This window comes from Trichoplax adhaerens, genomic scaffold (assembly GCF_000150275.1).
Source record: "Trichoplax adhaerens TRIADscaffold_7 genomic scaffold, whole genome shotgun sequence".
Classification (NCBI taxonomy): Eukaryota; Metazoa; Placozoa; class Uniplacotomia; order Trichoplacea; family Trichoplacidae; genus Trichoplax; species Trichoplax adhaerens.
This window is the reverse complement of record NW_002060949.1, coordinates 3,013,826-3,027,856: the sequence shown is the minus strand read 5'-3', so window position 1 is coordinate 3,027,856 and position 14,031 is coordinate 3,013,826. Positions and strand designations below refer to the sequence as shown.

Sequence of the window (14,031 nt, the reverse complement as noted above, 5' to 3'; positions counted from 1 at the left end):
TAAAAAGGTGTATGTTGTATTTCTCTTTGTTTAAAAAAATTGGATTCCGCATCTTCTAGATAATTTCCTTCGAATTTTGCTTTATCAAGATTGCTATCCATTTCGTAGAACATTTGATAAATACTTATTGTACTGAACTTAGATTGAAATGACATTGGTAGAAGCGATTGAAAGAAATACCTGATCTTGTTGGTGGCGAAATTAGAATTACCCGTATATTATTATTAGATTGTTGAGATGCTACAATAACATAAGAGTGTACCTATGATCACAAAGAAATTTAGTACAGTACAAGAGATGCGATAGCAACATTTATTTCATACGGTATAAAAGAACAGAAAGCAAAGTATCAAAAATAATAATCATTGCTGCTCCAATTGACTACGGCAGTGATATTTCATTGGCATTCGTATCTTACACTAAAACAGAAAGTTTTCAAAGTAGACACTGTTTACTATACAAGCAAAAATAATACATTTTCAAAACACTTAACATTGTTGGCCAATTCTCAACAGAATCGTACAATTTTCATTACGTAACGTCGCATAAACATCGATAGCACGACACATGCAGTAGTGTTAACATTTTATTCTCAGCATCGAATGAGAGAATAAAAACACATATAAATGTTAAGCAAACTTTACTATTTAAAAAAAGTGAGACAACAGCTGATCGTTATTAAAATTTCCATTTAGATTATTTAAAAGAATGTAATTGTTTTGACAACAAAGCTCAATGAACAATGCCATGCGATGCGATTTCTATTCTTAGAACTGGTAACCTTGCCGAGACGACTCATCTGCAGAATCCTCGTTTTTACCACCTTTCTCGCCGTTCTCATTGTACAATTCATCCACTTCACTGTCTTCTTGTAAAGAATCTTGCGAATCCAGTTCGGAAATTGCACCATGAGCAATTCCACTCGATTCAATCTGCGATAAAAGTGCAGTTGCTTCTGCAAGAGTATCCTGTATATGAGATAGCAGATTAAAAATATTAATAATTATAATTGAAAAGATGGGCGGGTACCATAGCAGTGTTTCTTTAAAAACTATCTAGTACATAGCATACTTGAGCACTAATTGTTCTTTGCAAAACTTTGCTAGTAGAAGACTCATTGGAAACAGCAGACTGCGAAGTCCAAGATTCGGACATCTATTGATATAAAAGTGTTTTAGTAAAAAATTAACGAAGCAAAATTACAAAAGAGATAACAACTTTTTTCTTCAGCCATTGAACTGCCCAGTGCCACCGATTAGTATTTTCAATCAAATGCTTTCGTAGGATTTCATCTCTAAAAGTGTTGAATAAGTCTGAAGTTTATAATAATACATAAAATAGATCGTTCTATGACAACTAAATTTCTTAGCACTCACTTGTTTGCCATACTGACTAAAAATTTGATGCACTGATACGCTCTTCTACTGTCGGTTTGATAATTGGATTTAATAGTCGCTGTTTCATAATGTTATGGCATACATAAATAAATTGTATTTAAGCATGATTGACACAATGTATAAAAGGTAGTCTTACCTAATAAACCATTATTTTCTGGACCGTCAACTATAGTTTTAAATCTTTTAACTTTCAGAGAATCATCAAGCAGCTGCGGTAAAGATTTAAATTAGAAATTATATCTCAACAATTTCCAATATCCATAAAAGTAGGGGAAAGAATTAAAGAACCTACCGTTAATCTAGTTAAGATAGTAAATAAATTTTTTAATTCATTTGAAGGAGCCATCGATAAGTGAGCCTATTGCACATGTATGTAAAAACATTTATTCATCTGCATATTAAAATGATGCTTTGATCCGCAACCACAACTATCATACAACTCTCTCTTTCTACACTTATTAAATGTTTCAAGGTATGTGGCATTCTCTTTAAAAGTATTAAAACAATTTTTTTACCAATAGCTTCGCCAAAACGATGGTCGAAAATGTTTCGTTACACCAACAACAGTGTACCAGCATATTGGTAACTGATGCAGTAATTCCTACCACTTCGCAGCAAGCTAGTAAAGCCTAATAATTGTAAAATTTTCTTATTAGCTCACATACATAGCAGCTATAACCTTGATATGGCAAATACGATAAGGTAAATGTTAATGAGACTGGAATAGATTGATAAAGTCAGCCAAACAGAGTGAGAGATAAAAATATTCACTAATATGTACCTCGTGAAAGTATTTGACTCCTTCAATACCAAAAATGATGTCATTTACTGCAGAAGACATGGGCTGTAACTCCGTCGGATAATTGTTGATATCCGGTAATTTTATAGAGTGTACTGTGGTAATATCAAATGTGGTTTTAGTCAAGCAGCGATATCAAAAGAAAATAAAACCATTATTTATATTTAGTTTTTTCGGTTTATATACCATAAAATCTTAAATACCTATTGTATGTTGAGTAGAAACATCACAGTTAATGATCAAGTTACAGATAGTGATATGTATTGAAGAAAATTCTCTAGATTGTAAAGCAGACCACCGGCGTCCTGATGAGATTCGCTTAAAAATTGCGAGATATAGTCGAATTATTAAATTGTTTTGCCGAAGAATAGCAAATCGCTACAATACCCATGATATGATATAAACTCACCAGGATCTCCGAGATTGGTAGATTCTCTATGCGGATAGATTTCTGAAAAGGCGGTCCAATTAAAAATTCCAATAACCTCTGCAAGGCACCACTGTCTAAGAGATGAGATACAGCCTTCGAACCCTATACAAGCATGAGTGATCAAATTTATAGTAAATGGTCATTTTTCGGATTTAAAGCGAAATTTCAATTACCATTTTGGTTATAGCACTTAGTAATCCAAAATATTGAGAACAACTTCGATAGTAATCAGGGACATCTCTTGCAAGCACGTGCAGTAACTTAGTTATAACTCTTTCATAAGTTGATACGTCCTATGATAAATTAATGTAAGAAATATAGCATAATATTGCCCTTAGAAGTGTACAGAATGCATGTTGCTCACCGCCTGTTCTAAGCGTTTACAACTATAAAAGCGATTTATTGCTTGCTGGAGCATTCCTGCAAAGCTTTCTCGAACACTATCCGATGGACACTCCAGCAGTAATAACCTATGAGTTGTAGATATTCGAATCTTAAAATAGAGCTAATAACTTAATCACATTAAAACTCATACTTCAGGCAAGTTTCGCCATATCCATCACTTAAATAAGAAAGAAACCATAAACAGGATTCATCACAAGCCGTGATTAATTTCTCCATGCAGTTATTCCATTCCAACTGACAATTTCTGCACGAAATAATACATTTTTATATTGAACAAACGTAATACTTAATTTAACAATAATTATAATGAAAAGACTGATAAACTGCTTTTACAATACATAGGTAATTCAACACTAAATAACTTCATATCTTACCTAAGTTCTTCTCTAACTTTGAAGTAAGTATTCACAAGAAAATTAACTGCCAATTTAAGGCTCCAGACAACTAATCCAGAAGACATGTTATTTGTGCTCTTCAATAACAGAAAAAATATAATAAATTTAAAGCACAAGTGGAAAGAAGAAATAACATTTAGCTTTCATGATTGCTTACAAAATTGCATGATGTTAAATTAAGAATGAATTTAAAATAGTTCGAGTTGTATATTGATTGATTTCTCATGAAATGTAAGTTTTCCTCATGTACCTGCAAAGAACCCAAAAATATATATTTCTAAACTTTCACTAACATCAGTAATGACTTTAATTTCTATAGAAAATAGATTTAACTAAAGTGATCTAGTATCAGGTTATCAGTTATTACGATTCTCTGAATGCTTGCAGGCATCTTGTTCATGAATAGCCCCTTCCTTTCCCCTCGCTTAACTAGTGCAGCTAATTGACTAAATCCGTCATTAGCAAGATTTAGAGAGGATGGAGAATCTGGAACAGAAGAATCGGACCTAAAATATAAAGTACATGTCTTAGCAATTTTAAACTAATATGTTCAGATGATCACTTAGCTATGAACACTGTGTACGAACCGAGCACCCTCAGACCGGCTATCCAAAGATCTAGATAGCATTAATTTGTCATTGCCGTAATCTGTTACCGCGTCATAGAATAACATATATCCACTCCAATATTTGTTAGCATGACGTATATCTTGATAGGAAGGATCTATAAATTATATGGCAATATCCTGTTATCATATTGAAAAATCGCTACAATTTTCATAGACATCTTACATGCGTCATTGCTCTTCGGTTGATAACTTCCACCGAAACACTCAGATTCTAATGTTGCCGCTGACATATTAAATTCTTCAACGGTCATATCGTTCATCTTATACCAAATTTGAGTTCTAGAGAAGAGTTGGAAATTATTTCAATATTCTACAGCCTATAACTTATGCAGAAGTATATATCACAATGAAATGATATAAAGCAAGTCTTTGTCCTACCGGCGATCCTTAACAAATGAATAATAATGTCCTGCATTCGCCTGACCACTATGAACGACCACACCAGCCAATTCATAATTCTTCGGCCTTTGAGATGGCAAACTATTGCTATCAGTACTACTTGTATCACTGTTCGCATCGTCTTCCTGTACATGGGGACTCTTTTCACGAGAGATTATTCCGTCAAGAGTATACGGCTCCATATTTAAGACCCAAGGAAACTTCATGAATAATTAATGATAGATTTTACTGTCGGTACTATATACGCACACGTATTTAATAAAGGCCAATAACTAAATTAAATACCTCAAAATAATCATCAAATTTGATTGGTCTTCCGATTTCCCAATCATAATCGAATCTTTTCAGTTGAACTACTAACGTTGGCGGTAACGTCTTGATACATAGTCGCTTTATTGCGTTTCTCTATAGTTATAATTAGGGTTTTACTCAGCTAAAAGCTAATCATGTAAAATTTGATAACGGTAGACTGAATACCTTTGATTGACATTTTTCACACATGTACGCGTTATCGCCTTCTAGTAATTCTCCTTTGACATATTGCTCAAGTGATTCCTGAAGAGTACGACACTTTACTCCAAGGTTTAAAGTCCAAAATTGTTCAACGCGCTCATATCTAAATATAACAATACGTGCAATTATGCCATCCAACTTCAAATCGATCTCTATAATAGTAGTTTCACTTTAGACATAGGAAATATTGAAGACTTGTGCTACAGCTAAAATGATTAGCTTATCAATATACTTATGTGGGCAATCTTTACAAACGACTTGATTGGTCAAATTTCCACAAAAGGTCTCTTTAAAAATTTGATTGCAGTTTGCTTGCTTAAGCTGTTCATCCATTTGATCAACCAAGTTAACAAAGAATTCAAATGCATCCTAACACAACAGTCAACACATTTTGCTTTACCAATCGGATTTTCTCCCTAATCGAATTAGTTATCATAAATATAAAAATTTACCTGCTGTTCATGTAAATTAATAGGTCTACCCCACAGCTTAAAATTCTTCCATAGATGATCTGGTGTATAATATTGGAGTTTGCTTTCCATTAAATGCCCAAAAAGTAGCTGCATAGCATACAAGATATTTCCGTCGCTAGCATTGTTGACAATTAAATACGCTGCATTAGATTGTGTTGGAGCTGAGCGGATTAGTCATATCGCAAGAAATTTACTTTAAAATTTTACCTGCTATCCTTGAAAGTCTCTTCATCGACGCTTAAAACGGTCTGATATAATATCATCCAATGAGAAATATAACATATTGTACAGTTATGATTTAGACATCAGCAAGAATTTACCTCAGCTATTCCAGGTTGAAAATATAATTGCTGTATCACAGAATTCATATAACATGTTGCACCAGCATTTTTTAATCCAACAAGTCCGCAGTCCGCTATTGGCGCTATAGGAGGTTGATACTAAATTGAGTTTAAGACAATTGTTAGTAGTATCATTATTTCAAGCCTTTGTAGCATTAATATCCCATATTGACTGTAAGCGCTAAATCTGTTATTATTAATTATATGTTTCCTAAATATTTTAAAAGCGTAAAATTGACATTAAGTAGACTAACATTCCAGACTTTCGATAATTCAGGATCGGCAGTATGATGCATTTCAATTAGTCGTGATACAATATTGCTTAAGTTCTCGATAGATTCAGTCGCTAGCACATTAAGAACATCATAGGTATGTAGCAAAGTCCATGAAGTTGTGCATCTACAACAATATGATAGAACAATCAGTAAAAATTGAAACCTTTGACATAAAATAAAAATCTATGCGTATGCTAACATAGGACTGATGCTCTCGACTACTGAATTGTTATTCTTTTTGTACTGTAGCATTGCGTTTGATGCCGGAAAGAGGAAGTTATCAATCAGATTGGGAATTAGTTTCTCGCCTATATTTAAAAATAATTCCTTGTCAAAAGCGAACAAAAAGCTTCCATGAGACGAGTAATAAATATACCAAAAGTCTGCTTATTTAAGCCTTCACAAGTCAAGAGTGTCTTGGTTAGCTGTAAATGACCAGTTAATAGCCGCTTTGGTCCTTCTCCTAAGGTAGAATTAATTATAATCATAATATTACAAATTATATTTTACTATGAAATATAATAAAACCATTATACTATACATAAAACAGTATTCTAGATTAACCTGTGCTATCAGTAAGGCTAGTACTTCCAAGCCAAATAGTCTCCTGTAGCAACATGTCTTTAGGATCAACTTTAAGACGCTTCTGTGTTGATAACGACATCTTATATAACAACTTGCAGCGTAAAGCGAAATACTGTGAGCAATGTTCAGGTAGGCTTAAATTGTAAGAGTGGAATTAATTAGATTCAGATATAAACAACTAGGGATGGAAATCAATAAATTAAAATGTAATACTTTGCGTTAGAGCCTCTCAATTGTGCATTTGTTGACCAAAAAGGCACACGAGTTTTGATAATAGCATTAACTAGTGCATCATATAGTAAATTAATTTCTGTAGATTTTCCTATATAAGTATAATAAATAGTTAACTTTGCTTTGTCAATATGCTTTAATTTCTAAATGCAATAACCAAATCAACATTACCGTGAAGCGGAATGTTGTTGCTCATTGAATATAAATGGTAAGCAGTTACGGACCGTATCTATGGATGTGTTTATTATAAAAACTCAGCTATGCACGAGATAATTTAATTCAATTTGCATTAATATTCTCTTAAATCTCATTTATCAGACCTGACTATTTGGGGATTCCAAAAGCGCTGAGAGAACTAAGTTATCGATGTCGGCGAATCCAAGGAAAGTTTCTGTGTTAAAATCAAAAATGCATTAATTTAACTTACAATAATTCGAGGCAATACTTTATACTTCATCTTACTGATAAAATCGAAGCGTTGTGATAGGCACATGACCAAAAATGCCAAGGCTTCGTGAGCTATCATAGCATCCTAATCGGCGTTCAAAATTTAATATGTTATCGTGGTATTGTTATATCCTGAGTCATTTCATCATTATTTGAAAAATTTTTTCTTAGCGCACCTTAAAATCGTTTAAAATTGACTTTTGTAATCGCTCAGAAACATCTTCAGTTTGAGTATTATCAAGGTTCGAAGTTGTCGGCAAAACTAAATGACCAGGCTTTGCCTTAACCGCAGCAACAATCTTGACAATTCGTATCAGATTTATTCCGATTTTCTTAAAGAGGTCATGATTAAATTTCTAGATCGAAAAATATATCGCTTATTAATAATTCGTTATTTAGTTATATATAAAAGAGTTTGGCATATAAAAGCATTTAGAGAGTATTACTTCAATCCTTGAAGGTCCACATATTGTTTCTAAGGAGACCTTTATAATATTTTTAGCGACTGCAGCTTCAATCTCATTCTGATTCAAACTTGTGTCTTGTGTTTTATTTTCATCAGTATGTAACACCAAACCACGTTCATCGTCGATGTTTGTACAGACAGCGGGAGGTATTCTGCCAGTTAGCATAAAACAAGTAATTCTCACAGCAAGCATATAGCAGCCTTGTCTAACGGTATGTTCAGTATCGTTTGGCAAGCTTTCCGGTTTAAGAACGTTTGTAACCATCCTACAGAAAAAAAGATTACTTAAAAGTGAACCAGAAAGTTAATTTACCAAAAGCTATATAACCAAATGTAAAGGGTAGATACGTACTCAAGACCATAATCGTTAAAGAAATTTTCTGTAAAAATGTCAGTTTTTGAATCTCTTTCTTCGCTTTTTACCGGCATTAATTTCCCACTGAGAGCCTAGATTTTCAATTACAAGTTATGTCATATTAAAGTAATTGGTCTTATAGCACTACAGTGTAGCGTGACTTTTGTTACCATAATTTAGCGAATATATAGGATGATAGACATACCTCTAGATTATAGCGAACGCGGAAAGCTGACATTCCAGAAGCATTATATTTAAAAAGATTGCTAAATTGGGCCATTGAGGAAGATATAGCATCGGACTTGTCTGTTCCACTGGAATTATTATTCTTTATGCTTGCACTTGTATTCTTCTAGTAAAATACAAATTCACTTCTATTGAATTGGGTTATTCTTAAGTACAAGAAAGCAACTTTTAACAACTTACTTTCGTAATAGAATCCAAAGCTTTTAGAACAGACATATCGGTTGGAATCAGCATTATTAGGCTAACCATCCTATCTGTAATGCTATAACAGTAAAAGTAAACATAAGTTACTATAGAAAATAGAGGCTTACTAATTATGTATAATTATATATTATTGACATGTATTAGCTACTTTTATACTATAAATAATAATAAATGACTAATGATTTGAAGTTAGAATAGGCAAAATAGATTAATGCTTTATGTGAGTGTGTGTCTACAAGCGTACTTAGGTTCACCAAGCTCAGTCAATTGATAAAGTTTTTGGAATATGTCATGGTTCGAGGAAATAATAACACTCGGTAAGCAACTTTCCTAGAAGTAAAAGTTACGTAAAATTTGAAGACTCTATATACCATTATAATTATCTACTGATGAATCAAGTTTCGTGATTAGTCATTTCTTACGTCGTCATTGGAATAAGGAGGTGGTGCAGCTGTAGCTGTATACGTTCTCACTTTAATATGCTGTTCATTAGTAAATCCTAAATGTTGTAACAGCTTGTGATCTTTGGTAGTATTTAACTGAAACATAAAATTAGCATATCTGTAAAATAGAGTTAGTTTAATTTATGACAAAACAGCTGAAAGAAAGTTTACCAAACGTTCTTGATAAATTAGTTGGATATGATCTATCGAATAATTTAATTTTGATGCTAACTTGCTACGGAGAGAGTACAACGTCTCGTTGGTAAAGACCTACAAAATAACAACCCTGAGGGGTAAGATTTTATCAAAAACATTCTATCGTTGAAGTGTTTCTAACCTCAACGGTAAACTCCGCTTTATGGCTATCACAAGTTACATGTAGTTTCATTGGGTGATCATGAAACGACACTCCATGAGGAACAAATTGTCTTTTATGGATAGGAAAAGACTCCTAAAGTTTAAAATAGGTACAGTGACATATCATTTCCAATATTCATGTAGTACTATGACAACTCTTATAAGGTCTGTAACAATTACCTCAGCAGATACAATGTACTTCTCGGCAAGTAGTAACAAACGCTCTACACTTAAGACTTTAGCTTGTCTATAGTATGATAACGAATGAATTCGACAGCTAATGATGAGAATAGGTTCATAGTTAATTAGTCAAACGATAGACGATAACCTTTTGCTTCCTTTTACAGCAGATTCAGGAAATGCAGGCGCTGTTACCATAGCAGCAGTTAAAGAAACAGCATGGGCCACTTTCGATTGCTTTAATATTGCAATGCCGTCCTAATAATAAGTAAAAAAGTTAACATTAATTAACTATTTAAATTGCAATTAAGATAGTGTTGACTTCAAAAATACCTCAAGACGTTTTTGAAATTCTGCTATAAATTTTTTATGAAGTCCACCAATATCCTAAAAATTGATCAAAGCGTTATAATGCACAGACCAATACGCTATATAGTAACAGAAAATAAAGGTTTACTTTTTTTAGCTTGTAAGAAACATTTGTGCAGGTTATCTGAATAAAGTAATTGATAGCTTCATTGGCAACTTCTTCATTTGACACTTGTAGAACGATCTAAACCGATACCATTAAATTTAGTTTATAAGTATTATCGCGGCATAGATTTCATTTCGCTTTTATTATGTTACCTGCCATAGATAGCTTATGCCAGTAAGGTCAATTTTTTCCACGATCTGATAAATAGTTAACAATGGTTATTAATTTAGATATTAATGATAATTCTGTTAAGTTCAACACTCACAAATGGGACTGGACATTTAAGTTTGTGTTCGTTCTGGTTTATGCATTCAAAATAAGTTTTGAAGCATTCAAAACCTACAAAAAGCAATTAAAATATGAGGTATTAGTGAAGATGCTGAATTTCTTGTAAAATATGAGCTAGGCATATAATTTAACCTTTAACAGTTAATTTCGAGGGACTAAGTTTTTGAATGAGATGATTAAAAATCGTCGATTTAGCTTCATCTTCTAGATCGCCAATATGTGTAATGAACCAATCAAAGCAGGTCTTATAAATGAAATTACAAATGGATATAATGGGTAAGATTTTTTATGACGCGTTATCATTTTGTTTGCGACAATGCATTAATGCAGATTCGGGTGTTTACTTCTCTATCTAAGTTGCAAGCATCAGGATCAGACTCCAAACAATTCCATATATCACGTGCTCGATGCCAATGAAGGCAGATGTTTGTGCAATTCAATATAAATGAAAGCAGATCTAGATGAGAGTTGAGGTACTACAAGATGACAGCAGAAAATAAAATATCCAGTTTATATCTCCAATATTAATTTGTGTCAGAATAAATAACAAATATCGGAAAATTTAATAAATATTACCTCAGCATATGCATATCGGCTATCTATTTTTGTATTCTCATCTAGGGTAAGAGAAATCAAAAATTGACGGGATTATCTTACGGGGAAATAACATACAAATATTAATAAACGATAACTTTATCTCAGTAACATACCTAAACCAGTACCACCAGACGCAGAAACAGCTGCACGGTGACATCTATGGTAATAATATCATTGCGTACAAGTTTTAAATTGCGGCCACACGAAAATGTGTTTTACAAATTTTTTTGGAAAAGATCCAAGACATATGTTATTATAGATTAAGACCAAAATGTACATAACTTACTTTACAAGACTAATGGTAATTAATTTTATGACGTCGTGTGATTTTTCAAGATCATGAATAACACCCTATGACATAGAATTATCAAAATTATCAAACGTTGTACGTTTGCACGATTTTAGCAGTAGTTACAGCGGTAAAATGTTCACAAATCACATTTTGCTTTTGAAAATGTCTAACATACACGATCTTGTCTTTGCATAACAATTTGCTTAGTCATTGCTTTTAAAATTTTGAGAAGTTGTTTTAGGGCAGGAACAGTCCATAAGTTCTAATTTTAAGATAAACTTTTATCAGCACTTCATTAAAATTTACTTATAGTCAAAATGTAGCAATAACAAACCTTTTTGATATCATCAATACATTTAATAGCGTATCCTTGCTTAATATTCTCTTTGACTAAATAAGAGTAGCTTAAAATGGCCATGTGGGATTTCAAAGCCTGTGTTACCATATCAGCCGTTGAAGTGGGTAAATGAGCTAAACTCCATAGCAAGTCTAACACCTAGTAAGGCAAAAAAGTTGAATAAGGTATTTCATTTCATTTCTACACAAATTGTTCCATCGCATCAACTATTCTTGCAAACCTTTGTCGCAATTCTTGCAACTCTTGCTTCTTGTCCAATTTTGCCAATCAGTATTAGAAGTTTTTCACGATTTTGATTGGTCTCGGTTCGCCAGGTCTAAAAAATGTACGTAAAACTAGTTACTATTGAATAGCATTTATCAAAAAGTAGATTTTACGCACTTGTTGTATCAAATTAAACAAGTGATCGAGTTGATCACTGCTAAATCGAATTGAAGCGGCTGCCAGGCAATTATGAATGTTATCTACTGTCGGAGATCCCTTTCCAATCTGTAGAATGAAATTTTAAATATCACATTTATCAGCTTTAATGAATTTACAAGTAGTATTTGTGTGCACTCTCACAAACATTAATGAACGTCCTAATACGCTGCATGAATAAGCTATTTATTACAAATATTACAAATATTTAACTATTAAGCCAATTCCAACCTGCGCTTTCCATATTACGGATAAAGTGTCTAGTGGTAAATTCGGACCAAAAAATTCTAGAATTTTTGTTAACTTATCGCAATACTGATGTTGATGTAAATAACCTATTTAAATTATGGTAAATAATTTTATGCCATTTCGTAAATAATAATGTATATTTTGTTACATAAAATATCGATTATTCATGGAATGAACCTGCGAGGGTTATGGAAAGAACCTCTTTAACCTTTAGCCACTCTAACACCCTGTCCTTACTGATTGGATTCTTGTCAACCATATCAGAATAAGATGACTCTGCCTCTTCCAAAATTCTGATGATTTCTTTGAGGCCGTTCATTTTAGTGTTGAAGTGGGGTATTTTCAGCATGCGAAGGGTTGTATCTAATCGAAGATCATCAATAATATCCGGTTCTTCACGCATTAAGTATACACAAAGGCGCTTAATGACAATAAGTAGGTCCGATATATTCGATGGTTTCTAAGAATAAGTAATCAAAAATTAAAACTGTAACAAAATTTGATTAAAAATTTCTAATAGTATTACAACAACAAAGAACGCTATTTTTCAGGGAAGAGAATTTACAGTAACGATTCCGCAGAGATCTCTAATCTATAGTATCTAGCTATTTTTCGGCTATAAGCATGATATAAAGTTAAAATCATTACCGTCTTTTTAAAATCATCATCTTTCATATCCTTAACGTAATCGGTACATCTTTTGATGAGGGGATGCAGCAAAGGCTAAATCAAATAAGCGAAAACTCACTGTAGCACAGATATACTTATAGTTTATAGTCTAATCAAAATACAATTGGTTACATTCATTAACTTATACGTTTTACATACAGGAACTCGTCTTGGGTTTAGAAATTCAGCACAAACTGCCATCGGTTGTAACAATGAAACCATCATCTTTAAAACAATATGACTTTTAACCTGTTTGCAATATCAGTGAATAAATCTTGCGAGGAAGTAAATTAATAGTGATAATACCTCTGAATCAAGGTCACTATTCATCTCAAATTGTTGAGTGAGGTACTCGAAACCACTATTTTCTGCAAACTAAAGCGAACAATTAAAATGCATATGACTTTAATAACTATAGACATCTGTAGAACTCGGTGACATAATCAATCAATTATAGTGTGAAGCTAAAATTGAGGGAAGTGTGTACCCGATTAACAAGATTGACGATCCAGCCATACGAATTCTATAGAAAAATGTCATAAATGAGTTGCTCTAAGTATCTAGATTGCAGATTGCGTACGTATATTACTACACTAGTTTCATACCTTGTGCACATCTGGAGGAGGAGTAACTGCATAAACTTCATCAAAACCGAATACTTGTTCATAACGCGATCTATCCCAAGCTTTTGAAGCATTCATACGGTGATACTCTGTATTGAAATCTAGCATCTGGAGTTAAATGAAACGTATTAAAAGCTCTGATTAACTAATCACCGATAACAACACACGTATATCACGATTGCAGGCATAAATAATTTTACGGAAAAAAGTTTGCCTAAGGAAACTAAGTGATGAAGATATATACCTGTGTAAGCGTCCCCAAAAGCTTTGTAGGAATAGTTCCACTCTTCAATCTAGCAGCTATCAGATCTACTACCATTTCTAGCATGTCAAATATACCACGATAAACATCTTCACTCCAACGCTGGACAGCATTTGATGTTATAAGCTATATTGTAAAATTAATTTAAGAAAATCTCAATACAGACATCAATTTTATATCTTGGTTAAAAATCGAATACCATTACCAGTTGATGATATACGTGATACGT

General features: G+C 32.9%; 1 protein-coding gene across 1 annotated transcript; it reads right to left on the bottom strand.

Annotated features, from left to right (window-relative positions):
* Positions 1 to 767: 767 nt before the first annotated feature.
* TRIADDRAFT_27581 (uncharacterized protein) lies at positions 768 to 12,507 on the bottom strand (the record flags this gene model as incomplete). Its single annotated transcript, XM_002114017.1, has 56 exons — positions 768 to 968; positions 1,072 to 1,155; positions 1,219 to 1,294; positions 1,377 to 1,455; positions 1,534 to 1,606; positions 1,690 to 1,755; positions 1,913 to 2,026; positions 2,179 to 2,291; positions 2,400 to 2,574; positions 2,800 to 2,886; positions 2,973 to 3,096; positions 3,162 to 3,275; positions 3,406 to 3,503; positions 3,584 to 3,676; positions 3,794 to 3,952; positions 4,010 to 4,149; positions 4,218 to 4,333; positions 4,433 to 4,653; positions 4,739 to 4,858; positions 4,931 to 5,069; positions 5,199 to 5,335; positions 5,419 to 5,554; positions 5,647 to 5,687; positions 5,760 to 5,879; positions 6,035 to 6,179; positions 6,255 to 6,363; positions 6,432 to 6,518; positions 6,620 to 6,774; positions 6,854 to 7,014; positions 7,192 to 7,262; positions 7,334 to 7,403; positions 7,495 to 7,674; positions 7,765 to 8,050; positions 8,137 to 8,231; positions 8,345 to 8,491; positions 8,566 to 8,647; positions 8,834 to 8,919; positions 9,012 to 9,128; positions 9,204 to 9,302; positions 9,370 to 9,483; positions 9,570 to 9,636; positions 9,712 to 9,827; positions 9,903 to 9,956; positions 10,027 to 10,122; positions 10,197 to 10,241; positions 10,304 to 10,383; positions 10,465 to 10,576; positions 10,677 to 10,808; positions 10,909 to 10,949; positions 11,043 to 11,086; positions 11,216 to 11,280; positions 11,556 to 11,717; positions 11,800 to 11,895; positions 11,961 to 12,068; positions 12,231 to 12,334; positions 12,426 to 12,507. 56 exons carry the CDS (start codon positions 12,505 to 12,507, stop codon positions 768 to 770), a joined length of 6,234 nt encoding a protein of 2,077 aa, XP_002114053.1.
* Between the last annotated feature and the right edge of the window lie 1,524 nt (positions 12,508 to 14,031).